Below are 26,332 nucleotides of genomic sequence, written 5' to 3'. Positions count from 1 at the left end.
TAATTACTTTTCCAGTCACCCCAGATCCCATGAAAGACCTTGATAGAACAAAACCTCAATACTTCACAAAGGGCAAGCTCCTGGTCACCATTGCAATTGCCACATTAAGTGATAGATCAGGTCATGCACAGGCAAACAGAAATGGTTGTTATGTACAGACTCATAAAGGACTTGTTAAAGACACCACTGAAGTGCATCCTGTCTTTATAAACATCTTTCTTCAGAAGAAAAGCAGCAGCCAGCAGGTAATAGAGGCTGCATGTAGGAGAGGTTGTCGGTGTGGAAGACAATATGCCTTTTGTATCTCATTTAATTTTTTATAAACATTTCCTCTGACAAGGACACTCAAAAATACATCTCCATCATCTTCCTTTCTGGTAATTATCTCTCTAAAATCAACACTGGTTTGCCAGGATCAAGTAAATATTGCCATAGTAACTAAAAGCATTTTTGGATGAAGGGAAGAATTTAGTCACAACACTAGCCCCTTCAATAATGCTGATTATAGGGTACATTCTTTTGTTGGGATCTATTCAACATAAACTGAAAAATTTAACATTTTACTTCCTAGAAAGGAGGATGAATAAACAAGCACTGACTATTTCATAAGATGTGTCTGTCCTCTCCTGAATCAGAAGAACTCCAGGTTTAAATAATAAATTAAGCATAGTCTAAAATGCAAATGAAGTTTCTCTCAATAACACAGTGAGCTATTAAGAGAAAGTGTAAAGGGTTATGATAATTTTAAAGTATTATGAACTACAGAAAACAAATAAAAAGCATTTTCAGTGAATATGTCCAATTCATTGAACTATTCTCTCAATCCACTTAACTACCCACATGTGTACAATAATGATTTATAGACATTATACCTAATTATGCATATTTGGGCTGTGTTAGAGTGCCTAACAAAAGCTCTAGAAAGCAACAATTACCTCTGTTGCTTAGCTACATAGTTTAAAATATTCCTATTAAGTGCAGATTATTGTGGAGGGGAAAAGGGGGACAAAAATGCACATGTGCACCACAATGCATTTCACTTTACTGCTGCCAAACTGTTAGCATTTTGGGTCATTTCCAGTTTACATAATTGTTTGGTTCAACTGTTTGTTATATGCTAAAAGAAAATATTGATTAATTCTTATTCTTCTTCAGAAAATTGGACGCATGCAGGGAGAGGTGGCCTTGTGCACTGTGTGCATAAAGTTGTGTTTAAAAAAAATGTCTGTAAACCTTAGTGTAACTTTTTAGCAGCTGGTCTAGTACCACACACATTGCAGTATTCTGAATAAAGAAGTCCACTGTCTTTTCACATCTCAGCAAGTAAGAATGATGATTTGGCTCTACAACTAACTTTAGTCAAACGGGGTATTATTATTTGCTCTTCTGCCATTCGGAAAATAACAGGATCCCATCAGTGGGTCATTTCAAAATGTAAGAATTTCTAGTTTTAAAAGAAATCTCCTGCCCTTCAAAACAAAACAAACCAAACAAAAATTGCTAATAGTAACAGGTCTTCTCAGTTATTTTTCTGTGTGAAAGTTGAGAAAATAATATAAATGCATAATAGCAGATTTTTCCTTCTTAAATAATCAGCGATTTTTAAATGTAATGTTTAAAAATTTGTTGTTGAACCAGTCTTAATGGTTCAGCTGTCCCAGCTTTGCTTTTCACTTCTACAGGCTGTAAATTTACTTTAAAAATAATCAAAACTCAGCTTAGTTTACACTTGCATCAATCCATGAACTGAAGCATTGACCGATCAACCAACAAGAATCATGAGTTTATAATAAAATGAGCAATATTACACTAAGAAATTACAAATAAACCTACACACCCAGATCGGCTGTATGCTTAAGCTTAAATTTGTTTTGTAGCTGGCAAAATTAATGCAAAAGGGACAGGTTGTATTATCACTGACACAAGCGGGTGTGTGTGAGGAGAAGTCTCAATGGTATGAAATATATCTTTTTGAAATAAGGTGACTTTTTGCTTTTGACTGAAGGGTTAAGTGCAAATAGGTTCTCCTACATTTATATCAATGGACCTGGCCCAACACTTGCCCTTTCTTTAAAAAAAAAAAAAAAAAAAAAAAAAAACCAACAGTTAAATAACTTCTATTCATCTGTATATGGCACAAGTTCTACCTTTACACCCATCACCTTGCTTTCCCTTCAGCAAGGTCTTCAAGCTGTGCAGAGGACAGACACAAGGGAAAGAAAAACACATGATGGAGGGCAGCTCCGGATGGCCAGGAACCAGGCTGAATCGATACAAGAAAAATTAGCTAAAATTTATGTATCTCAAAAAAACACCCCAAAATCCCAAAACAAACTAAAAAAAAAAAATCCCAACAAAAAACCATACAAGAACTCTTACTCAAACAGCTTCTTTTCAGATTTCTGGTGTTAGGAGATGGAAATACTGCTTGCAGGCTGGAGAGGCACTGAGAACCATGAAGCCTTTTTCTTGATGAATTTAGCTTAGTAATGTCACCCAAAAGACAGAGACATTGGGTACCACCTGGTTAATTAACGTTCTGTTTGAAGAGGGAGCTCCCTTCTAGGCTTTCGCACTGATGGGATGCAGCCTCCTGGAAGAGACTCCTAGAAGACTTATGGGTGACAACTGGCTGAAATCTTTGCTGTACAGAAATAACGCAAAGACCTCCACTGATTTTGGTAGAACCAGGATTTGACTCTTTAATCTGAAAGGCAGCCACCTTCTTCTGTTTGTTTTATAGTATTCATATATATAAAATTTGGGAACTTTATTTTGTTTTAAGGAAATTCTATTTGGAATGGATAGAGATATAAATTCCTAATCTCAGTTCATCACAGAATCATAAAACAGTCCAGGTTGGAAGGGACCTCGAAAGATCATCTGGTCCAACTTTTTGTGGGAGAGGGAGCCTAGATGAGATTATCTAGCATGCTGTCATTCCAAAATATTCGAGAAATTGGTACATGAAACTGAGTGTAAAACAAATCACTTTTAAACTCCTGTAGCAATCAGCAACTGTGTGGAATATAAGTTCATTCTGTTTTCATAGTATCTACAATAACTAATTTCCCAGGGCCAGATCACGTTGTTTTTATCTTGACCTTTGCTATCTAATGATGACTCTTCCCTTATAAAAAAAAAGCAGAACGTATTCCACTGATTTCTTCTCACTTGCCCAATCAACAGCTTGTGCAGGACTTCTTAAACAAATATATGACAGCCAATTTAGTTTGATATTTTTTGTTCATCTTGAATATATATAAACATATATTAGAAAGAAAGAGCAATAAAGACAGACTGTAGCTATACCTTTCTGCCTGCCCATCCTCTTTCATATTTTGCAGCATACACTTTGTAGAAGTTTCTATAAATTGTTGGACATGTTTGGCTTAGCAGAGTTGGAATAACAAGTACAAAAGTGCTGAGTCTAATAATCGTGTTAAACAGAACACACGTAGCAGTCACATGCATGAAATTGCTAAATGTTAAAGTCAACAATGTTTTGCTAAGCTGTTGGGGGTTTTTTTGTTTTGTTTTTTTTTTTTTTTTCCCCCCTTCCTAAGAGCTCTATATATTTCAGTGAAAATCTGCTCTTCATAAATGTTTTTTTTTCTCAGTGGTGGGCTTAACCATGTTCTTTGACAGAGCTAGTGGAGAAGCAGATGCTGCTCCATATCTGACCTGCTGCAGTAGCTGTCTCTCTGTATGACCTACAAAGCATTTACTAGACTCCAGGAGGAGTTATTCTACGAAATAATTGGAAGTATGATGGTTAAACCTAGACAGAAATGCACCATTCCAACTCTGTTAGAAGTCAAACACATTTTGCATCCTTATTGAAAATACTGCTTCATATCTCCCTTCCTGTGGAATTCAGGTTCAAGCGGAACCACACTGCACAACTACCTGGAGTTGAGCTGCTTTCGAGGACACTGAACTCTTCCTGTAAATCCGTCCTGTCTTCATTTTCTTCTTTGCATTCCAAGCTGGGGCTGTAGTGACGGGGTTTCATTAGCAAGGACTTCCTTTTGTTGACAGGAACGCCTGAGAGCTGCTCTTCAGCTTTTCTCTTCTTAGCCATGGAGCATTTGTAGGCACTGCAGTGATCCATAGGCAATGATAGAGAAAAAAGCGGGAGAAGTGAGAGGTAAATTGTTTTAAAAATAGCACCATCCTCTAGTTTAATTCTAAATATAAAAGTGAGAACTGACAAAATATTAGTTCACTTGCAGTTTCAGCAAGTTTTGTTTTGTGGATATTTAATTTTAGCTCATGTACTCGAAGTTCAGGGCACAGGGAAGTCCCATTTCTTTTCACTTCTGTCAATATCTGTTTAGGGGAAGGGGAATGAGGAGGAAAACAAAACCAAAAATCCCACAAACCAATATCCTTAATCCTAAGTAAGCATATGCTAATCTAAGCCCTTCTGTACAGTAAAATAAATACACCCAGGAAAGGATGAACAAAATTGTAGTCTGGGTTGATAATCCAGAGAACTAACTAAGGGGAAAATACACCACCAGTTACACTACAACACCCTGCGCCTTTGGCTCCATTACCTGTACATCAGTATGGATATCCAATCACGCACCTTGAGTTCAACAGCACAAAACTTGTGTGAAACACACTGTACCTTCAGAACGTTTTGCAATACTCTTTCAATATCAGCCCGAAGTGTTGGTTTCATTTCATTGACTCCAGCCATAAATGCCTCATTTAAGCTCTTCTCAGGTCCCTGTATAGACTCTGGAAAAAGGCTCCTCCAAAGGGCAATTCACGCCACTTAAAACTAGGTCTGTCTGATGAACACGGTGAGCCGTCCCCTGGGAAAGGCCTTACCCAGAGGAAGATTTTTAGCAGATTTGATATACTTCTTTCAACTCCTGTAAAATCCACATATTGACCTGCATATTAATTTGCTTCTACAGATATTTAGCAAAGCCTTTGCCGGCATGCACTTGATCTGTATGGCGTATAGATGTTATATCATACAACAACTCACTACAGGCCTGAACCGTCAATCTTTTTTTAATAACTTTTTGTGTAAGTGATTTGGCATGATTTCATTGTTCTCTCACACACAGCATTCTAAGAAATTTATGTAGTACGCATAATAGTGCTCATGTTATATCTGTCAGAGATGAAAAAACTACATATATGAATCTGTGTAATCCACTCAATGGTTTCTCGACCTTAAGCACCCCCAGGGTGCGTTACAAATCTACACAATGCCCTTAGGTGTTGGATTTTGTATTTGGCTCACTGACTTAGCTGCAAGATTTGCAAAAAATCCATGTATGCAGGGAACTCTTATTGGTTACACATATTAGAAGCTAAACAGCATAAATTAATCCTTCCAAGGTATCTTATGTGCACTAAATTGGCTCAGGTTCTGATTATTTTGGATGAAAGCATATGACTAACTTGAGCTTTTTGTTAAAAAAAATACCCATTTTTGGCTAAGCACCTTTTTGGCAATCTATCATTGCAAACATGAAGGACATGGAAATACGAAGATCTGCATTTTAGGGGGAATGTTAAAATTCTACCATATGCATCTTAAACACAGTGGATATTCTTGATCTTCTGAAAGCTAAAATGCTATGGGCATCAGGAATACTGGGCGCTAAATACCTGCTGTAGTTGAATATATTATGGCTTCTCTGTTATTTCTCTGTTTATGAGTAGAAGATAACAGGAATATCATATTAAAGGTCAGAATCACAATGGTATAAGCGTCCCCTTGGAAATGATGCCCATATAACAGACATCAGGGATGGATGTAGTGCAGACAAATATGCACAATTTATTTCTAAGAAAATACAATCAATAGTTTCTTAATTCATATTTGTGAATGGCAGCTGTCATGTTTTAACCCATCAGGCAGCTAAAACAACCACACAGCTGTTTGGTCACTTCCCCCTGCCAACAGTGGGATGGGGGAGAGAAAAAGGAAAGGATAAAACTTGTGAGTTGAGATAAAGGCAGTTTAACAGGACAGAAAAGGAAGATGATGATGATAACAATAATAATAACAACAATCATCATCATCAACACATGTGATGCACAGCACAATTGCTCACCACCCGGAGTTGGTGCTCAGCTAGTTCCTGAGCTGCGCTGCCTCCCAGCCAGCTCCCAGTTATATACAGAGCATGATGTCATATGGTATGGAATATCCCTTTGGGCAGTTTGGATCAGCTGCCCTGGCTGCGTCCCCTCCCAGCTTCTTGGGCATGCCTCACTTTCTTGTTGGCAGGGCAGTATTGAGAAGCTGAAAAGTCCTTGACTACTTGGCAACAACTAAAATATTGGTATGTTATCAACATCTTTCTTACCCTAAATCCAAAACATAGCACTATACTAGCTGCTAGGAAGAAAATTAACTCTATCATCTCAAGTGAAACCAGAACACCATCATTTTAAAATAAGTGAATACATGAGATTCAACTTTAAGTAAAATCATTTCTGATGCCTTCCACTCTGATTACAGGAAGATGACAAAACACAGTTGCTTCTTTGCTAGGAAGTGCAAATTGCTCTCCATAGGCCAGGAAGATATTTTTCAACTCCAGCAGAATATACTCTTGCTTTTGCTGGTGACTTTTTAAACTGCTGGTTTTTGAGTTTTAACTGGAACCTATTAGTTTGCAAGAGCCAGTTTAAAGATCTGCCATGCTCCAGCAATTCCTCTTCTCTTCTACCTTACAGTGCTTAAAAGTAAAAACGAACATAAAACCAGAAAAACAACTTCACAAGTGGTAGCTTTTTCAAGTACTTACACATGATTTGTTAAGTATTTGATAATGGACATTGGGAATTTAACTACCCTGAAAAGAATATATTTATGCCTTTGTAACATTCATGGCATGTCGATTTCACCTTTGTTTTAAAAAGTTTCTATTTCTCTCTTTTGCTTATGTACGTTCACACACACACACACACACACGTTAGCACAGATTTGTCAAGCTGTAGTTTGTCAAATGGTAAACCTATAATTTAGCTTCTCTATTACTCATCTCATAAATTCAACGTCTAATAGTTTTGTTGCTATTTATCAATGGCCTGCTTGTTGTCATGGAACACTGATTCAGCTGTCAAGGTTATTTGGTAATCTGAGGCTCATAAAACAGGAGAAGCTCTTTTTGTTATGAGCCCAAAGGAAATACATGGGTTCTTTTCCCAATTTAACTGCACTTAAACTTTATGAATTATAAATCATTATAGTACTATCTATAACAAGCAGATTTTTAATATTATTTTTTTAGTCAATGACTTAGTTACCAAAAACAATCCTGTGTCAGTTATCATAGTGTGAGCCAAGAAGTTAAAACCTAAGACATATAAGACCTGGTTGCATGTGTTGCAAAAAAACCCCATGATAAATCTTTCATATGTATTTCACATCTAAATACTTTTTTTCCTTTTTTTTTTTTTTTTGGAATCTAACAGGTCCTTCTCTTTCCTTTATTTCTGGTCAGAATATATCTTGGATGGTGTGGGCAGACACTGGTAGCATACAGGCAGAACAGTGCTTTGAGCCCCACCACAAAGCAGTGCCTCAGAAGAAAGAGAGAGGTTTTAAGCAGTTCTAACAACATAAAGCTTTTCCTACTGCTGAAAATTGTCATGCTTGTCTTTTTTTGTAATTGGTTCATTTAAGTGATGTGTTTGTCAAGCCTTTAACCTGACCTTTAACCACTTTGTAGCCAGCAAGGATTTTTTGTTGTTAATCTATTGGCAAGACTTCCAGATCTCTGGGGATTTTTTTCTTATTCACAGCAGCCTGGTGGTTGGTAAAGCATGATAACAGAGCTAAGAATTGCCATAGTGGGTAAAACCAGGGGTACATTTAGCCTGGCAACTGGTATTTACTAATGCCTGTAATGGATGCCATGTAAAATAATAAGAACAGAACACACTGCATCTCATGTATACTCCTTAGCTTCAAGAAAGAAAAATAAATGTCTTTGAATATCAAGGCATGTACATTTATTGTCTAAAGCTATTTAAGGAGCCCACTCCTCATGTCAGTTTGTGCAAGAATAATTAGTGGAACATTTTAGTTTGTGGAGAAAATGATTTTAAATTTTTAACCTGAATTGCCTTTTGACTATACTACAAAAGTAGGTGTTAGATGATTGAATTACAATTAAAGGAAGCATCATCTTCTGATCTATAGAACCATTTAACTTCACACCAGTAGTTAAAAGGAGAAGGTTAGCCTAAGTACTCCTTAATCATATTGTGAGTAAAGACATTGCCTCCTGCTTTATGCCTTGATCAGGTTTTGTTCACAAACTTGCAGATGCCATAGGACACTATGTAAGTCGAATACTACATTTTCCTTACAGGAGGGAAAAGTTGATCTTCGAAGATTCAGGGACACTTGCCACTCACAGATGAACCAGTAGCTTACTGGTCAATGTCTGTCATGGTCAGGCTTTCTTCTAAGAATTTTAAGACTACTGAATCAGAGGTACCTAAAAGGAACAAACATTCTGAATGTCTCCCCACCTTAGTCCTCTTCTATGTCTGCTAGTTCTCCAAGAAACAGATGAGCTGAATTCTGTCTAACTCTCTAGCACAATGGCTTCCAAAGGTTTAGGCAAGAGCTGAAATTATCTGATCCCCCAAAATCACACAAAAATCCTGACCTCCTCATAAGCTGATGATGAACAGGAGAAATTACTAGCACTGGATACAGAAAGGGGATCAGCTGCTCCTATTATGGATCACATGTCTGTTTAAATGACATTGACATTGTTGTTTACATCAACCATGAACGCTGGAAGTTCATGAAAGGTGCTGGAATGCCAGAGTCCAAAGAAAGAGAGTGTTGGTTAGTTGATCACTGCAACTGAGAACCCAAATCAGTGCTGTTAATTACAGCAACTTCAGATGAACAACAGTGGTTGGGGAGGAAGGTGGAGAGTAACTGTGACTCAGTTGTTTACCTTGTCTTCAGGTTAACACAGTCAGATTTATGTTCCGTTTCCTTAAGTAACCCTTCTTGTTTGCAAAGAGTGCATGTAAATTTTATAGCTCAGTGGAAATGAGAGTGATAGTGTTCTCACCTCAGGTTGCTCTAAAAGTGAGGACAGAAAGATGGTATTAACACGCTGTCTCATCAGAGCCAGAAGTTGGAGTCTCCACAGAAAGACTGAAAATCCACAGCATCAGTCAGGCCTACAAGAACTGTTCAGCATCCAAGGACTAGGGTGGTGTCCAAGGGTGGTGCCTTCGAATTGCTTACTGAATATGAAAGAATTCACATATTCTGACTATATACAAATATATACAAATCAGATTCAGAAAACTAGATAGATAGGTACTTTTAAAAGACATGGATTAGTCAGATTTTATACATAGAGAGAGTAAAATATTTTCTAAAAGGAAGAAAGTAAATTGCATCACTTCGGACCATGGATACTGGAATATAAAATCTACAAGGTTTATGATTTTGGAAAAATGACAACTAAACAGTAATTAAGTTTACTGCATTCTGTATAGATGCTAGATGCAAAACTAAGTAAAGTCTCTCAAAGGACATAAAGAAAATTACTTGTGTATCAAAGAAGGACTTCTTGATGAATCCCTCCTTTTTTTTTTTTTTCTTTTTTTAAGGAAGATACTTGATGTGATGATTTTCATCAATGAGAATGGCAGCTCAAGAGAAGGCTCTCATGACTTCATCCCATCTCTGTACCCTTCAAATCTCAGAACACAATACCTTGTATCTTGTCTGCTGTATGGACTAAATACATTCTCAGAATTTTTACAGCACTGTACTCTGATGCTTCATCCTGCAATGTACTTCCCATTTCCAAATATTGCTCTACTCAGTGGGATATGAAAGAATGCTTACAGATGTTTTGTATCTCCGTTAATTTCTCCCTGAATAGTGGAACACACTGGAGCATGGGTTAAATGAAACGACCATTCTACCTACCTAAAAAAATAAAAGTGAAAAAGATTTGTAAATTTTCCACATGTGAGGAAATTGCACATGTCCAGAAGCAACTGCTTGCTTTTGCAATTTGTAGGTGGCAGCACACTGACTAGCTGAAGAACTTCAAGAAGTAAGACTGTGCAACTGAGAAAATTCTAATCAAGGGATGAGCTACAGTTCATTGGCAATCGAAGACTGAGTTAAATCAGGAAAAAAAAAAAAAAGAATTTTCTTTCTAATTCTTTTAAATAATTCTTATATACAGTGGGCCAAGGCCAACTGTATGAGGTTCAACAAGACTAAGTGCTGGGTCCTGAACTTGGGTCACAACAACCCCAGGCAACACTACAGGCTTGGGGAAGAGTGGCTGGAAAGCTGCCCGGCAGAAAAGGACCTGGGAGTATTAATTGACAGCTGGCTGCAGATGATCTCACAGTGTGCCCAGGTGGCCAAGAAGGGCAACAGCATCCTGACTTGTATCAGCACTAGTGTGGCCAGCAGGACTAGGGAAGTGATCGTCCCCCTGGACTCGGCACTGGTGAGGCCGCACCTCGAGTGCTGGGTTCAGTGTTGGGCCCCTCACTACAAGAAAGACATTGAGGGGCTGGAGCGTGTCCAGAGAAGGGCAATGAAGCTGGTGAAGGGTCCAGAGCACAAGTGTTATGAGGAGCGGCTGAGGGAACTGGGGTGGTTTAGCCTGCAGAAAAGGAGGCTGAGGGGAGACCTGATGGCTCTCTACAACTCCCTGAAAGGACGTTGTAGGCAGGTGGGTGTCGGTCTCTTCTCCCAAGTAACAAGGGATAGGACAAGAGGAAATGACCTAAAGTTGTGCCAGGGGAGGTTTAGATTGGAGGATTTTAGGAAAAATTTCTCCACCGAAAAGTTTGTTGAGTATTGGAAGAGGCTGCCCAGGGAGGTGGTTGAGTCACCATCCCTGGAGGTATTCAAAAGACATGTAGATGTGGTGCTTAGGGACATGGTTTAGTGGTGGATTTGGCAGTGCTAGGTTAAAGGTTGGATTTGATGATCTTAAAGGTCTTTTCCAACCTAAATGATTCTATTATTCTATAAGCATTAAAATATATTCAAACATTATGCTGATGAAAAATTACAGCTTTATGTGAAAATATTAAAAAAAGATCATGTGTTAACAGAACTCTGATGTGCATTTTTACAGAAGAAATTTTGCAGGCTAGACCTCAAAAGGACCGCTGAGTTCTTATCACTGACAAGAAGCTAAACATGCATTTGCCCTGATTGCTAATGTGGAGTCACAGTTATTGACATTAGTGGGTTTTTTTGTATTTGTAAAGTAAGCCAAGCCACAGTAACTTTTAGACAATCTCTAACATCTGGACTCCATGACTGAGTATGTTGTATCTCAGTGATTTCAGCCTAGGTGATAATCTGGAAAAGAGCTTCAGCTGGGAATTCCTGAAAAAGCATTTGGGAAAGAATTCGTCATGTAAAAGTAACTTCTTTCCATCATTTTTAAACCTTAAAATGGTAAAAACTTAAATCAATAAAATGTGTTAAAAAAAGAACTTGTCATTTAGACTTCGTGAATTGGCTGTAATAGAAGTTCAGAACTAGCACAACTTACTCCAATGATAATTAAAAACAATCTGAATGTTTTGTATTTTTTCACCCCACGCACAACACAAAAAAATACATTTTACCCCTTTCTAACAAAAGTATACACTTGGCTTACAGGTTGTATCTGTGAAAGGGACAGGGGCTTTTCCTGCGCACTGTAGCAACCATTCCAGGGTTAAAGGGCCTTCTACAAATAGAAAAGTTTACTTCCATACACGGGCAATGCTCTTTTTGTAAAATGTCAGAGTTATGAGAAGTTCAGTCCAGGGCTGAACCAAGATGAAAGGAATGCACATGGGGTATAGATAGGAAGAAAGATAAAAGGGAAATTCATATTTATGAACGCTAATATAGAGCAAAATAAGCTCAATAACTTGAGGGTATTAAAGTGTCTGTCTATATACACAAATGAAAGGTTTAGCTAGGAGAAAAGGAACAGAACTGGACAGATAATAATGTTGAGAAAATACGGTATCATAACTGAAAGCTGGCTGGAGCATGGTATTAAAAGATATATTTTATTTAAAAAAGACATATAAGAAAAGCAAAGGAGCTGCCATAGCCTTGTTGGTGAAAGAGGATTTATTAGCCCCCGTAAGAAGAGGCTGGGGAGAAATGTGTAATGGTGTTGAGTCATTATGTACTGAGCTTGGAGATGTTTCAGACAGTAAACTAAATGTTATAGGCCACCTGACCAAAAAGAACAACTGGACTGTGAAATGATTGAGCAAATAAAAAGAAGCACGTAAAAAGAGTGGAGCAATGGTAAGTCAGCAATAACATAGGAAAAGGCATGCAGTTATGGTGAAATCTACCCATGCCTCAAGCTCACTGTAATGCCTGAGGCTAAAGGACCGCGATTTCAGACTGCAATAGGCTCATGAAATGGCTTTTTTTAAAAAAACATCTTTTTTTTCTTTTTCTTTTTTCCTTTTCTCTTTTTTCTTTTTTCTTTTTTTTTTCTGTCTTTTTTTTTTTTTTTAACTCTAGTTTACTCTTTTAGCAGGGTTCTCCCCATAGGAAAGGGAACTCAGAAAAGGACAGCACAGATTTAAATTTCCTCATCTGTTTTTCTTGTTTTCAGTTTACAAGCTTGTAGGATCATGAGGATATTCACATCATATAAAAAAATATTGCATACCCTCTAATTGAAATATTACGTTAATGAAATGGATGACTTCTTCGTGGTGTCATTCTATAGCTCATAGAACAAGACCACGATATGGCTAGAGTTGTATATTTGGACCCTTTTCTAACATGTAAGTTATTTTTAGTAAAAGCCAGGTTGGGGAAACTTAATTTTTATTGCGTGGAGCTCAAGAAGTTCTTAAAATCAGTAATATGAATGAATGGCCAAGATCTGGGCCAAATCCAGCCTCCCTAGCCTCTTTTCCATTTACTCACTCAATCTGTCCAGGTTCAGTAGGTCAATAAATTCCAGTGGGACCCAAGCCAAGAATTTGGCTTAGAATGGATTAAGTTTCTAGGCAAATCTACAGATCATCCACACAACCTCTGCATCGAGCAAGCTTTGCACATGAGTGGTCAGCCTGCTAACACCAGTAAATGTTTAAATAAAAAGCATACTGATAACTACAGTCTGGTTAAAGGAGACATAAAGAAGATAAGCTTTATTTTTGGGGGGGATTTTTTGACAACAGACAATGGGACTGTAAGCAATTCGTTGTCAGGAGCCAGTACCTCCGTTTGATATAGCAGGAGGTCCCATGGCTGCATTCTTTTCCTTTCCTTGCTATCTCCAGGCTGTCCACAGTCTGTTTTGGCTTGCTTTTCCTTGGCTGAAACCACCCTTGATATCAGTCAGACAGAGCAATTCAGCCAGCCATAATATTCAACTCATGATTAATGTATGTATGAAGCAGAAGTCACCGGTTGGCATTTCAATCTCTATATGGCTTGTGGTCATCTACAGAGAAAAGATCTGCCATAAGAGGAAACACCCATTTGGGGATATAATGTTCTGATGCATTCTGTCACCCAGCAGAAGGCATTAAGGCACATGCAACTCTAAATTCCTGTGTAGGGTAGGGAGTATAACATTTACTGTGTGGTGATGAACAAAGAAGTTGTGATAGGGAAGACAATGACTCCTGTAATATAGTAAATAACGTACAAGTTTTAGTTCAAGGTAAGGAATGTTCTAAGATGCAACAAGCTCTCAGGTAGAAAAAAACTGGAAATAACTATCTGCCAGTCTAGCAGCCACAATAAAAGTGATGTGGATTTGAATTTAGAATTTCTTTCTGAGTTTATTTGTTTCTTGTTTACTGTTCCTTGTTTACTGGCTAAACAGTATTGAAAGAACAACCGGTTTCTGAAGTATGAAAGCATGTGGGACTACAAAAAAGGCTAAAAGTCTGAGGTCCATCAACTCATCAGAGCTCGAGGAAAGTGAGGAGAGGAGAGGAGAGGAGAGGAGAGGAGAGGAGAGGAGAGGAGAGGAGAGGAGAGGAGAGGAGAGGAGAGGAGAGGAGAGGAGAGGAGAGGAGAGGAGAGGAGAGGAGAGGAGGAATGACAGCAGTGTAGATTTCACTATTTGATGGCTAATTAGAGGGGGACTGGAAGATGAAGGAGGAACCAAGGGAGGGACTTAGACACCACAGACCTATAAATTTGATTGCCGTTACAATTTACATTAATGTTTTTTTTATTAGTTATGATGAGAATGGTTGACATACAGGATATAATAATGAAGATAGGTGAATTCCAGCACTATTATTTTATTAGTTCTGTGACCAGCATATACTTGCCTTTGCCTCACAGTAAACTGCACCATGTACTGATCAGTGTTTGTTTATGCTTGACTGTTCAATGTTTTCTATCAAACATCAATTACAAAATCATTTTTCCTTATCATAAAAGATTTCCACAGGTTCTCTGAGGAGAGTACTGACTAACATGCCAGTCTAAATTCCTTAAGAACCTAACAGTGTTGTCAGAAAAGAATAAGAAATGAGCAAGATTTATTGGAAAGTTAAGAAAGTATGACTGATGACAACATGACAGACTTGATTATACCAGAAATCATGGAGTAAGAGGCAGAGGTTAATATTTTCAAAGCCCCATAACCATTTCAATTTCCACAATAGCTAGGGCAGGGAGGCAGTTCCTTTTCCAAGCTAGAAAGAAAGCAAGCAGCAGATACTCTTTACTCATCACTCTGTTACCAGACCTTGGGAATAGGTACTCTTAAGATTAATACCCGTTTTTTAACTGAAGATCAGTTATCAATAGAAACAGCATGACACAGATCTTTGTCTCAGGTGAAATGCCTAATCTAGCTGTATCATGGAGAAATATTTAAATGACAGGGTAGCACAACTCTGTCCCAGCCAGTTACCATCATAGGGAACGCTGGGGAGGTGACCTGGGAAGGTACGCTGCCAACACCTCATCTTCAACTGCAAAAATGACTTTTTGTCAAGCTCAGACATGTCTGCATGAAATCAGGATAAATATTCTGGCAGTAGTTACAATTATTAACCATCTTCATTTAGCATTTAGTGCTAAGTCTATTTGGACGCAGGAACACACTTTGTTTCAGCAAAGCACATTAAGGACTGTGAGGGTCCCACATTCTCTGCCGGTGGCAGACAGATGAGTCACCAGGAAATGCAAGAGTCCACGTCAGTTCTCAGAAGTGCTTATTCAGGATTATGACAAACGTGCTTTTTCCCAACAGTTTCCAGAAAATCAGAGTCTATGACCAGCTCCTGTGGGAGCAGAAGCCAAGCCTTAAGGACAAACCTGACAGTTTTTCCAGATGCAGTCTAGGAACAGAGAGCTTTCTCAGTCTCTGTCTCACTTTTAAGCAGTGCTATGGGATATGAGTACTGTGAAGGTGATAGCCACACCAATCAATCATAATCTCAGTTCTTACTGAGGAACATCTTTGAGCCTTTTTGTGTGATTTTGTTTCATGTGCCCACTTCTTGCATCATCTAAGTAATGCTTTCACCTCTTTCTCAGGTCATCTGCCAGACTACTGCTTTCTTTTCATACAAATGCTTCTTAAAAACATGCTTATTTTATGAAGCTCAGAAAAAGAGTTACTAATTAATGATTCCTTTCTAAATGCACCTAGGCATGCACAACCCTTTTCTTTCATGCCATGAACTTTTCCTGAGGGGCCAAATCATCTTCTATCTACCAAACTGTCTACCTTCACTCCATTACTGTCTGAAACTAGAGTTCAGATGTAATTGGATACCTATCACCTACCAGTACTTAGAGGAAACCAGTAAAATATTCAGTATTATAGAATAAGTAATAACTACTTCAGTTAGCAAAATACTTTTTAGTATGTTGTCAATACTGTTACTTATATTGACATACCTCATAAACATTTTGTATAAAGTTAAGGAATACATTTTAGTAACATAAACCTTCTGAAATACTTCAGTACCATTGATTGCAGAGTTGCTTGTCTGGTTTCTCACTCTCCTAATCAAGAGACAATAGCTAAGGGTGAAGTGTCCAGTTACTCCTTCTATCAAAGAGACATTCAGACAGTTCCGCTTTATTACTTCTCTCTCTGCTAAAACATTCAAGACACTCACATCTCTATATGTTCACACTGAAGAGTTCAACTTATCTGAATATCTAAAATATCTCACAACATCTGGAAGAAGGGTTCCAGGTAAAAAGTAGTGTGCCTTACTTTTGAAGAAATGGTCCTTTTGAAGAAGTGATCCAACACTACAGAGAGTAAGGGGAAGTGTAACTATTCCTACCAAAGAGCAGGACTGTTCTCCATGACTTGAAGCACCAGAGCTTTGTGGTGTCTTCATTGATCCTTAGTGACAGAAGCCAGAAAGACTTGGTTTCACCTGTTTCTAACCCTGAAAAGGTACCCTTTCTATTCTGACATAGACTTAGCCAAACTGATCTATGCTTTTGTAATCCCATGCTTTGATCGATCCAATTTGCTCTTCCTTGGTCTGACCCAGATGCCACTCCATAACCTACAGATGGTTCATCGTACTGTATCCCATCTGTTAAATAGAACACAGTAATGAGAATACATCACACCAATATTCCTCACTTCCCTTTGGTTTTCATTCTAATCCTGAACACAGCTGAAGGTCCTGGTCCTTTCAGTGGTTCATGACTAAATCATCTAAGAGAAGACCTCTACCTTCTGCTTCTTGCAGAAGGTACAACAGAGTTCTTATGCCCAAACTTGAATGTATGGGACAGAAATCTCCTGGCTTCAGAACTTACTTCTACCACATGTTGTGTTTGTTATGTTTAGGTTGTGATAAAAGATTAATCTCTTCCTGTGGGTAGGTTAGCTGCCAATGAAATCACCACAGCACTACATGCCTAAATAAAAAATTAAACCATGTTGTTCATAAGTAAATAATTAAGACTGGAAGGAAAAACAGTTCTGTTTTGAAGGACTTATTAAGTTTAGCATATAATGCTTCAACACTACAGCATATACAGTAGATAGAGTTAAAAAAAACCCTTATAAATCTGAACACGTATCACAGCAGTATTAATAACAAACGTGTATAAAGAAAATTATTTATATGATATTGAAATTTGGGATTTCTTAAGACATTTTATTACATGAAATTGGTGCAAGTTTGACACTTAAACAGGAGTTGTGTAGAGGTGCTCGGTATCTGGAAGAAAAGTACTATCCTCTGAAAACTCAGTGCAGTGCAAGAGAATTTTAAGTTATTTTACTAAATAGAAAAAAATTAAAACCCAACTTGGTCACTAACGTGAAGTTTTTATGAAAATACACTTTTTATGCAGAAAGGTTATCCCGTTTCTCAGAAGATGGATGCTAGCAAAACCATTAGCCAGATTCCTAGGTGAAATCTTGGCTTTCTTGAAATCAATAGATATTTTAGCATTGAATTCCATAAAGCAAGAATGCAACCCATGAAATCTGGAAGAGAGAAATTTTGATGCATTATTGAATCTAATTGCTCTTTGTTTTTCTTTCCATTTATTTCATTCTCTACTTTTGTGAAACACAACTTGCAGAATAAGAAAAGGCTAACAAATGCTCTAGAACCAATCAATGTTATGAAACTAATAACAATACAATATGAGCATGTAAGCTTATGTAGTGCCTTTCATGTAGAAGTATCCCAAGGCACTTTGTAACAGAAACTCAATAAGGAGTGCAAAAGTGCTTTGTCAGATAGGATAAGGCAGGGGAGAAGGGGAAATTAATTAAGCATGGATTTAAATTTCTCAGCCAACACAGCATTTAGAACCTTGGTCAAAAAAGACAGTGGTTCCAATATCTGTATCCAGGGAACAAAAAAGACTATTTCAGCCTTTAATTCTTGAGGGATGTTCAATAGTTTTTCCACAATAATATGGGTATGAGTAATAGGAATGCAGTTTGTAGGCTGCATTTCCAAAATGAAGCCCTTGTCTCTCTTCCTCTAGTTTTTCATAAACAAATATACTCATAACAGTTGATCACTTGACTTGTATGCCAGTAAAGCCACTTGACTGCAGAGATACCCAATATGAAATTTGGTACTGTAGAAATTACAAATACCAAGTTAAGGATGGGCAATGGCTTTGCTGGCTGTTTAGCTCACTGTTTTAAACCAAAGTGTTTCTTTATGGAGGTAGTCCACATCTCTGATAGAGGGAGTAATCTGTTACACCGTAGTTCCTAAGATAGCATGCATTTCACATGGAAAAGCAAAATTGCTTGGGAAAAGCTATAGTAATTGATAATGCATAAATTACAGCTTCCCTGATGTTGCAGAAACTTGCACATCCTCTATTTTTCAAACATTTTTCTCTTAGGAACACATGGACCATCCTCATTTTTGGATGGCTGCCTCTTCGGATTAATGCATCCTTCTGGTGCATAAATTAGGGATGCACAGAGGAAAAAGGAGAAGCACTAAATCTCAGGAAACTGAAGCCATACAGAAAAATGAGTTTCACAGTAGAGCTGAATGAATGACTCACCGTGAATAATTTATCAAAAAGTTAGCCTCCACTTCTGTTCATGGAATATCTATAACAAGCTTATAATGTCCTCAGTTTTACTATAAAACAAAACTTTAAAATATTGTACGTCCTCACTGCAAATAACTTCCTGTAAATATGTCATGTCCTATCTTAAGAGAGAGTGGCATTTTGATTGATCCAATAAATCACATGATGATGTTTCTGTTCCCTAGATAGATGAACCCACAAGCACATACTTCAGATGTCTGCTGTGGTCAAGAAAGCAGCTCAGTAGCAGGTGATGAAAAGTGAACGTAGGTAAAATAAATGAATTTAAGAAAAACTCTTGGGAGTTTTTTGCAAAAACGTTCTCAGTATTTATATTGCAGCTGCAGTCCATTGTAATTTTCATTAATAACTCTAGGAATTTTCAACTACCTGTAAATATTTTCCTTGGGGGACAAGAAGAGTGAACTTGTTCTGGGGAAACTTGAGTTTGATGGCACGTGTTCTTTTTTGAAGATTTGGTACTGAATTATTTACCAGTCTTTCTAAGGTTTGTTCTAAGCTCTTGAACAGTTATTGGGAGGTGATGCACACACACATTAGTAAGATTAAAGTAGTCATGCTAAAATTTTACTAGATTATTGGCGATCTGACATATCCTTGCAGAATTTATGGTTTTAAATGGACTGTCATGCTTTACGCAAATTTGAACAGTACTCTCTGCTACTTCAATAAAATATGGAACCTCAGCAAGTGCTTGAGGAAGAATGAACCATTAGTGCATTTAGAATTCACTTTAGTATACAGAGACTATCAGTTTTATAAAAGCCATTCAACAAAACCTCATCAGGGTTAATCTCTCTTAGAATGTTCAGATGTTAAAATATTATAATACATATTACAGAAAAAGAAGACTGAAGACTGATCAGAAACTACACTCTTTTGTTGTGTGTTGTAACATAGGCTGAAGATAAAGACGGCATACCAGAATTCTGCCCACTTTGTATTACTTTTAATTACATTTGCATAATTAATGCTCACATTTTGCTTTTAGTTTTGGTATATTTAAAAAGTGAATCTGCATCAAGTAATCTTTGCCAGATCTATGCTAAATTTCTACATAACGCATCATTTGCTAGATTCTCTATTTTATAGCAATACCATTGGTATGAATTTATAAATATAATCGGAAAATAAAACTGAAAAAATTAACAACGTGAGTTCTTACCTGAGCTCTTGAGCTATAGAGTCCACTTGAACTGTTAATAAAAGCAGGAAAGAATGAATTAGTTTACACTTCCAGACTTGTGCTTTCTGCAACCTTGCACCTGCCTATCTGTGATGACAGAGGAGCAGCTATCAAAGCACAGGTGATTATTTATGCTAACCACAGAACTGCAGCTACTAGTGGCCAATGTTAACTGAACATATAATTCTCACAGTTACTTTAGGATGCATAAAACCTGAAATATGATGTTCAGTGGAGCAAAAAGAAAAATAAGAAAAAATAGTAAGAAAAAATAAAAGAGAAGGCACTTGTTTTTATTGCAAATAGAATGTCAAATCTCTGCTTTTTCTGAATTTTAATTCAATTTAGGAATGACGAAGGCTGGTGTTTACAAATACCTGCCCACACAAGGATATACAGCATATTGACAAAGCCAACAGGTGGTTCTAAGGATTACTCACATTGCACAAGCAACTTTTGTTGTTTCTACTTCTGGGAAAATGTTCACGATCTATTAATTCCTATAGATGTGTGTGCATGTGTATAAAAAATATAGAGAAAGAAAATACATAAGTTTTAAAAATGTGTTATTAGCTTTTTGAGTGAAAAGGATATGAATCCCATATCAAATACAATTAAAGCCTGCTATGCCAGCCAGACTGTTTTAACTCACAGTCCTGACCAACAGAGAAGACATGCTCTAATCCTGAGGTGTCTAGAACTTCCCTATTCAATAACATTGTTCAAGTGCCCTGTTCTGGTACTTTTGAAGTAGATATGAATTTTACATTAATTTCGGACAACATTACAAAGATTTGATATGACAATATTTATGTTTTTTTAGAAAGGCTTGTCTGTACTCACCCCCTTGTCTGTGGGCATTTTGTGGCACTCCCACCCCTTTCCCCTGTCTTTTCCTAAGTGAAGTCTATCACTTTTCACCTCTTTGGTCATTTGAAACTAGAGAACTAAGCCAAACCACCCTTTAATTTTTCATTCTGAACACAACTCGAAGCTGAAGGCACAATATTAACAATCCAGAACTACTGAGTTGTGACAATGAATCAAACTAGTCTGTTTTGCACAATCCTGAGAGTGCACAATTCACATTAAAATGAGAGTGAAGGATGGGTGTTTTGCATCTCTGAAAACAGTCATAAGCAAAAATGCTCGCAGGGCAGGCAAAACTTTGACATTTATTTTTACGTATCTCCATTTTTCACTCATTATCAAGAGTCACAAAAAGTGTTATGAATTAAAATAAAAAGTTATTTTCCTGGAAGGGCTGTATTGCTAGTCAATCATGTTTTCCAGATGTTGAGATCATTAAGGGCCTGTTTATCTCTCAGCACTGCATTTCCATCTGTTCCTTATAAAAAGAGAGGAATAGCTGGGAAATACAACTATGTCATAACTTTGCAAAATGAAACATGAGCACCAACCAGTACTTAAAAAAAGCACAGGCTTCTTCTCTGCCGCATACACCTGCACCTTTTGATTGAAGGAAATTTACTTCTGGACCATTTACGCAGCTAATTTACAGATAATTAATGGCAATAGACAGAAAAACATTCAGTTGGCTGAGACAAAGTTTTGTATATTATTTTGAAAGCTTCCATTCAATATTGTCTAGCTCTAGTCCCTATGGAAAATCTTTGTTTGCATAATGAAAAGCATAACCTTTATTTTCTTTGAGAAATAGCTCAAAGAAAATAGCATACAGTAGATTTTTTTCTGCTTTTCTTTAAACCATAGCTAATAACATCGTGCCTCTTAATGCCAGCAGTCTGTGTCCTGCCTTGATTAAAAAAGCAGCCCTAAGGAAGCTACACACTCTCTTACTGCACATTAGGGACTGTGCGCAGGAACTATCATATTTCATGGTGTGCAGGGCACAGGGTCATGGAATGTGCTTGCTAACTCACCCTTGGTTCCTTTTGAGCGTGTGCGCAGCTTTTTATTTTCCCCATCTGCATCCATCTGTAATATTAACACAAAGTCTTTAATTCATTCCTTTTGCCATTGAGAAAAAAAAAGTCTCCAATGCTTTTTTTTTTTTCACATTTCCAAAGGCTAGACAGTAATAGAAAGAAGAATAATCATGCCTTATTAATCTTGTCAAAGAGATAAAAAGCCATCTGTGAATATCTAGTAAATACCTAGGAGATACCTTTAATGACACAGATTTGTTTAATAAAGTGATGCTTATGAGTGACTCTGTAAGGTTTAATGACAAGGTCTACAGGTGTTAGCTGAAGGCATAAGGTTAGAAACAGCAATGCTGTATGAGTGCATCCACCTCCTGGAAGGAAAGGTCCCAGAAAGCCACGATGCCTACAGGCACTCTGCATTATTGTTGTAAATGGAGCATATCTTAATAGCTGAGTTGGAACCTGCATTTCTGACAACTTCATCCTTAAAATGTGAAAACCTCTTGCTTGAATGTGCATAACTGAACATGTACAACTTTGAAATACTTCACCACTTAACTACTTCTTACAGAAGTTTTGGTCAAAGAGACAGTTACAGATTTGTGTGAGTTTTTGGGAGAGTTTAGTGTCCAGGTTTGTATTTCACATTAAAAAAACCAAACCAAACAAAACAACCAAAAATCCAATCCCCCACAAAAGTCAGCTGCTACTGTAAGATTCTAACTAAAATATGAGAGACCTTTCAAGATCAGCTGTTCTCATGACACTTTTGGCTACATCTAAACCAGCACTGGAAATATGCACCTTCTGGTCTTGGATCTGGCCCAGACCCATAATTGTAGGGGCAGGTTTTCAATCCATGGATTTTATTACAAACCCCTGAAATTCAAAGGGATTAAGATTTCATGTTCTGGTGTGGAGAGCTGCAGTGACATACTGCAGATTGTACAATAGTGTAATTACGACCATGTCCGGGGAGGCAAACTCCTTTCTAAAAGTAACTCTTAATTCTTATGTAAGACAGACTCTCTCACAAGGAATTTTTGTCTAAGCAAAATATCAGAAACTCTGGAATTCTTCAGTCTATGGTAGTATCTCGCTATCTCTCTTTGCTTTGAATCTCAGTTTCCCTGTTTGCAAAATGGTGGTGATCAAACTTACTGTAGACGAAGTAACTCCCATGTGCTTCTCAGATCAATATGCAGGAATAAATGCAGACACCAGCATCTGATTTATATAACTGTGTTGGGCAATAGGTAAATGCATTCTGTGTATACTAGAAGTTGCCTATGCTTGGCATCTTTCCCTGCTAAAGGTCACAAGATAAAACCCCATGTCATCAGAAGTACATATCTATTATTTCACTCTTTCTTTCTGAGGATCAGCTGAACTGATTTACCCCACTGAGGGAAGATGCAGGAAGCTCTGTTTGTGGTTTTTCCATTTATAGAGTTCGAAGATCTGAGGATGTTTTATTTTTAGCTTTGTATGACTCAGATAACTGAGATGTTTTGAAGGCCTTATCAGAAAGAACATGCAGAATATGACAAAATTGACCTAAGAAAGAAAAAGAGTAAACTCAGCCTTTCTAAGGGAGAAAAAAACATTTCTCTACTTTCCTAGGTTTTTTTCTGTTTGTCATTTTGTACGTTTACACCTTATATACAGCTACTGGAATCAAAATACCTATTTGCAGGAGAGAACACAAGCGTTTGAAAGGGGTATTCGTGTACTTGAAGAAGTCTAATTCTAGAACACAGGTTAGCGATATCTGAAATGAAAGCATAAATTGATTGAAATGCATCTCAAAGGCAGACAATGATATCTTTTCTCTGTTTAAATTTACATCTGATGTTGATTATTAGCAGGGAAGGAACATAAGTGGTTTGTGTTTACGTAGCGGGGCTGATGGCAGCCTTTACTTGTTACTATCCTTAAAACCTGGAGAACGAGTTTTTGCAATGTGACTGCAATGGTAATGGGAAACATGGCTCTGTTCTCTGATGCTGAGTTGTGATTGAAGGCACTGACCTGCCATAGACTTATAATAGGGGAGCAGGTGTGGCAATGATGGACTTTAATTTCCTTTAATAAACCTTTTATGTGCCACACTTTTACTGCCATTCTATGCTCTCCAAGGTCCTGCACATAATAGGTTCATTACTTTTGATTACTATAGTCTATTGAGACAAACAACTCCAGAACACACTATATATTATGTTCAGTTAAACCAATATAGACTATTTATCCACTGTGCATTATTTCACCTGCAACTCTACAGACAAAATTAACAACAGCTCCTGTAAGCTAAAACTATTAAAACCACTGGTACTCCTTTGTCATCATTTCATAATAAATACCACACCAATCACAGTGCTGCTCTTTTAATTATGAAACAAAAAGTGTCCATTGCTTCTACTGAACAGCAGTTACTTTGGTCTAAATCGCACGTTGCATTGTGATGAATATTTAAAAACTGCACAATGAGTGAAAACCAACAATAAAATCAATGCAGGTGATTTTTCTATTGATTTTCTTTCCTTGTTATAATTTGAAACTATGAGAGATGTTTAATCAACTCAAACCTAAAATTTATAGGACTATTTAGCCTGGTGCATACCACATATTAAAATAATCATCATGTCTGTGTTGCATAAAAAACTACTTAACTTACAAAAAGTCACATGCATTAACTTGAAAATTATACAAAAGTAGCTGAATAAAACTGTGAAATCTTTTAAGTGTGTCAGCAATAAGACTTCTCTTGCTCAAAATTTAAATGTAATATCTTTGGGTTTTGATAGTTCGTTCAGAGACTGCCTGATACTGAAAAAAGTGAACAAAGTTTCTCACTTCTGATTTTCATCTATGTAGCGATTGTTTTACATGAAATTACAGCCACAGATGGTCAGCAAGAAGTATTAAAACTCTTAAATCACCCATGGAACAACAAAAGAACTAAATTCTAAGTGAGAAATTCCATCCAAAGTTTTTAGAGGGAATTGTTATCAAGGTGCTAATTCAAGAGACATATCTTATTACTGCTGTGTACTCTAAAGATTGGATGGGTTCTGGAAGGTGCTTCATGGTCTCAAAGCTGGGGATGGTCAGCCCTCCCTCCCGGTACATACATTGTCATGAGACAAGAAGCCATAAGGGATAAATAGAATGGTCATGTCTGCACAAAGTCCTCACACGATGTCTCACTACCAATTTTTTTAACCATCGGGACCATCGGGATAATATCTAAGTGCTTCCCAGGAAAATTTTACTGGGAGTTACAGTCCCATATTTTTGAAGGGGAAGCTTCACAAAAATAGTGACAAGTGAATAGTGGAATTAATTCCATTTTATTTTTGTGTTTTATACCTAGAGTCTCTGACTTGATGGGTTTTAAACCCATCTAAACATTTTCTTTTCCAAAGTAGTTGAAACTAGCTAATCTACTCAAAAGGAATGAGTGGGAGATACACAGTTAGGAACACAGTGCCAGAGCAATGGCAGCTATGCAGTCCCAGGTCATTAGGCAGTCAGGCTAAGAAATAAATGCCTGCCTTAGAATTGCTTCAGTTCTGCCATATTTCTGTGATTTGGAAATTTACTGAGGATGTTGATGTCGAATTATTTTCTGAAAGCAAGTTCCAATAAATCTCACTAAGTTTATGAATGCTTTCTGTCTGACTTCAGGAATTTCAGTATGATCCTCCCTCCACCTTTCCTTCAATATTTGTTGAGACTTAAGGGTAAGTCAGCAACTAGATCACAGAAAACTGACTGGAGTCACTGACGCTAGTACAAATTCTGCTTAGCTGAAACTGGAATAACTTGCTATTTGGATAGTCATCATTCTCCAGGTGAATTTACTGGTGGAATAGGAGCAATCGAACTTTCTGAGCAAGCTTCAGAGTTCCCGGCTGGAGAAGCCAAATATTACTTCTTCTGTTTTGTAACATTCCACTGCAGTCAGCGAACTCAAGAGCAGCACCTGGAAATACTTCCCTGAGTGAGAGAATCAGGATTTGGCTCTGAGTTTGGTTTTTTGTGTGCCTGGAGTCTATCTGTGCACATGTGCATGTACTGATATTGTAATGGGATCCAAGAATATGACTAATGGCTGAAAATAGAGCATGTGCAAGAAATGTTAATAATAACAAAACCAATAGGAATAATGATAGCAAAAAATATTTCAGTGTACTTGCACATTTTTAATTCTGAATTTCAGAAACTAAATTGATCCAGCTATCTTGGTAAGATAATTTCACAGCACAGTACTTTGAAATAAACTATGACTTGGGGAAGCCAGTGCTGCTGACATAGTTAAAAATGAAATGCACCTCCTGGAAAGAGCTAGTGCAAGAGCTGTGCACTTCCTAATTTCTGTTGTAATCCTTGTACAAGCATGACTTTCCCAGAGTGGGTTTCACACTCCTGGAACAGCAATCTGTTTTCTTTTATGTAACTAGCTAGAGGAAAAGAAATCACTAGTTTATCTAGAGGTAAGGGGTATAAAAGACAACTTTTCAGTGTGATTTTCTAACTAAAATTTATGTCTGATTTTCAAAATTAAACTTGGCAAACAACTTCTCTCGGGCAAAACTTAACTGAAAATAATAGCTTTTCTCTACTATTTTTAATTTGTAAACTACTTCCGTTTGTACG

The 26,332-nt window shown here is 37.3% G+C and overlaps 1 protein-coding gene across 1 annotated transcript in view; it reads right to left on the bottom strand.

Annotated features, from left to right (window-relative positions):
* The window catches only part of ST18 (ST18 C2H2C-type zinc finger transcription factor), a 168,493-nt gene that overhangs the window by 45,585 nt on the left and 96,576 nt on the right, over positions 1 to 26,332 (bottom strand). The window contains exons 2-4 of the mRNA XM_054816327.1: positions 21,668 to 21,722; positions 19,743 to 19,773; positions 3,910 to 4,100 (exon numbers count right to left, since the gene is read on the bottom strand). Coding sequence (XP_054672302.1) covers positions 3,910 to 4,100; positions 19,743 to 19,773; positions 21,668 to 21,722 — 277 coding nt within the window. The remainder of the gene's footprint in view (positions 1 to 3,909; positions 4,101 to 19,742; positions 19,774 to 21,667; positions 21,723 to 26,332) is intronic.

Source organism: Grus americana, chromosome 2 (assembly GCF_028858705.1).
Source record: "Grus americana isolate bGruAme1 chromosome 2, bGruAme1.mat, whole genome shotgun sequence".
Lineage (NCBI taxonomy): Eukaryota > Metazoa > Chordata > Aves > Gruiformes > Gruidae > Grus > Grus americana.
This window is presented reverse-complemented; position numbering and strand designations above follow the sequence as displayed.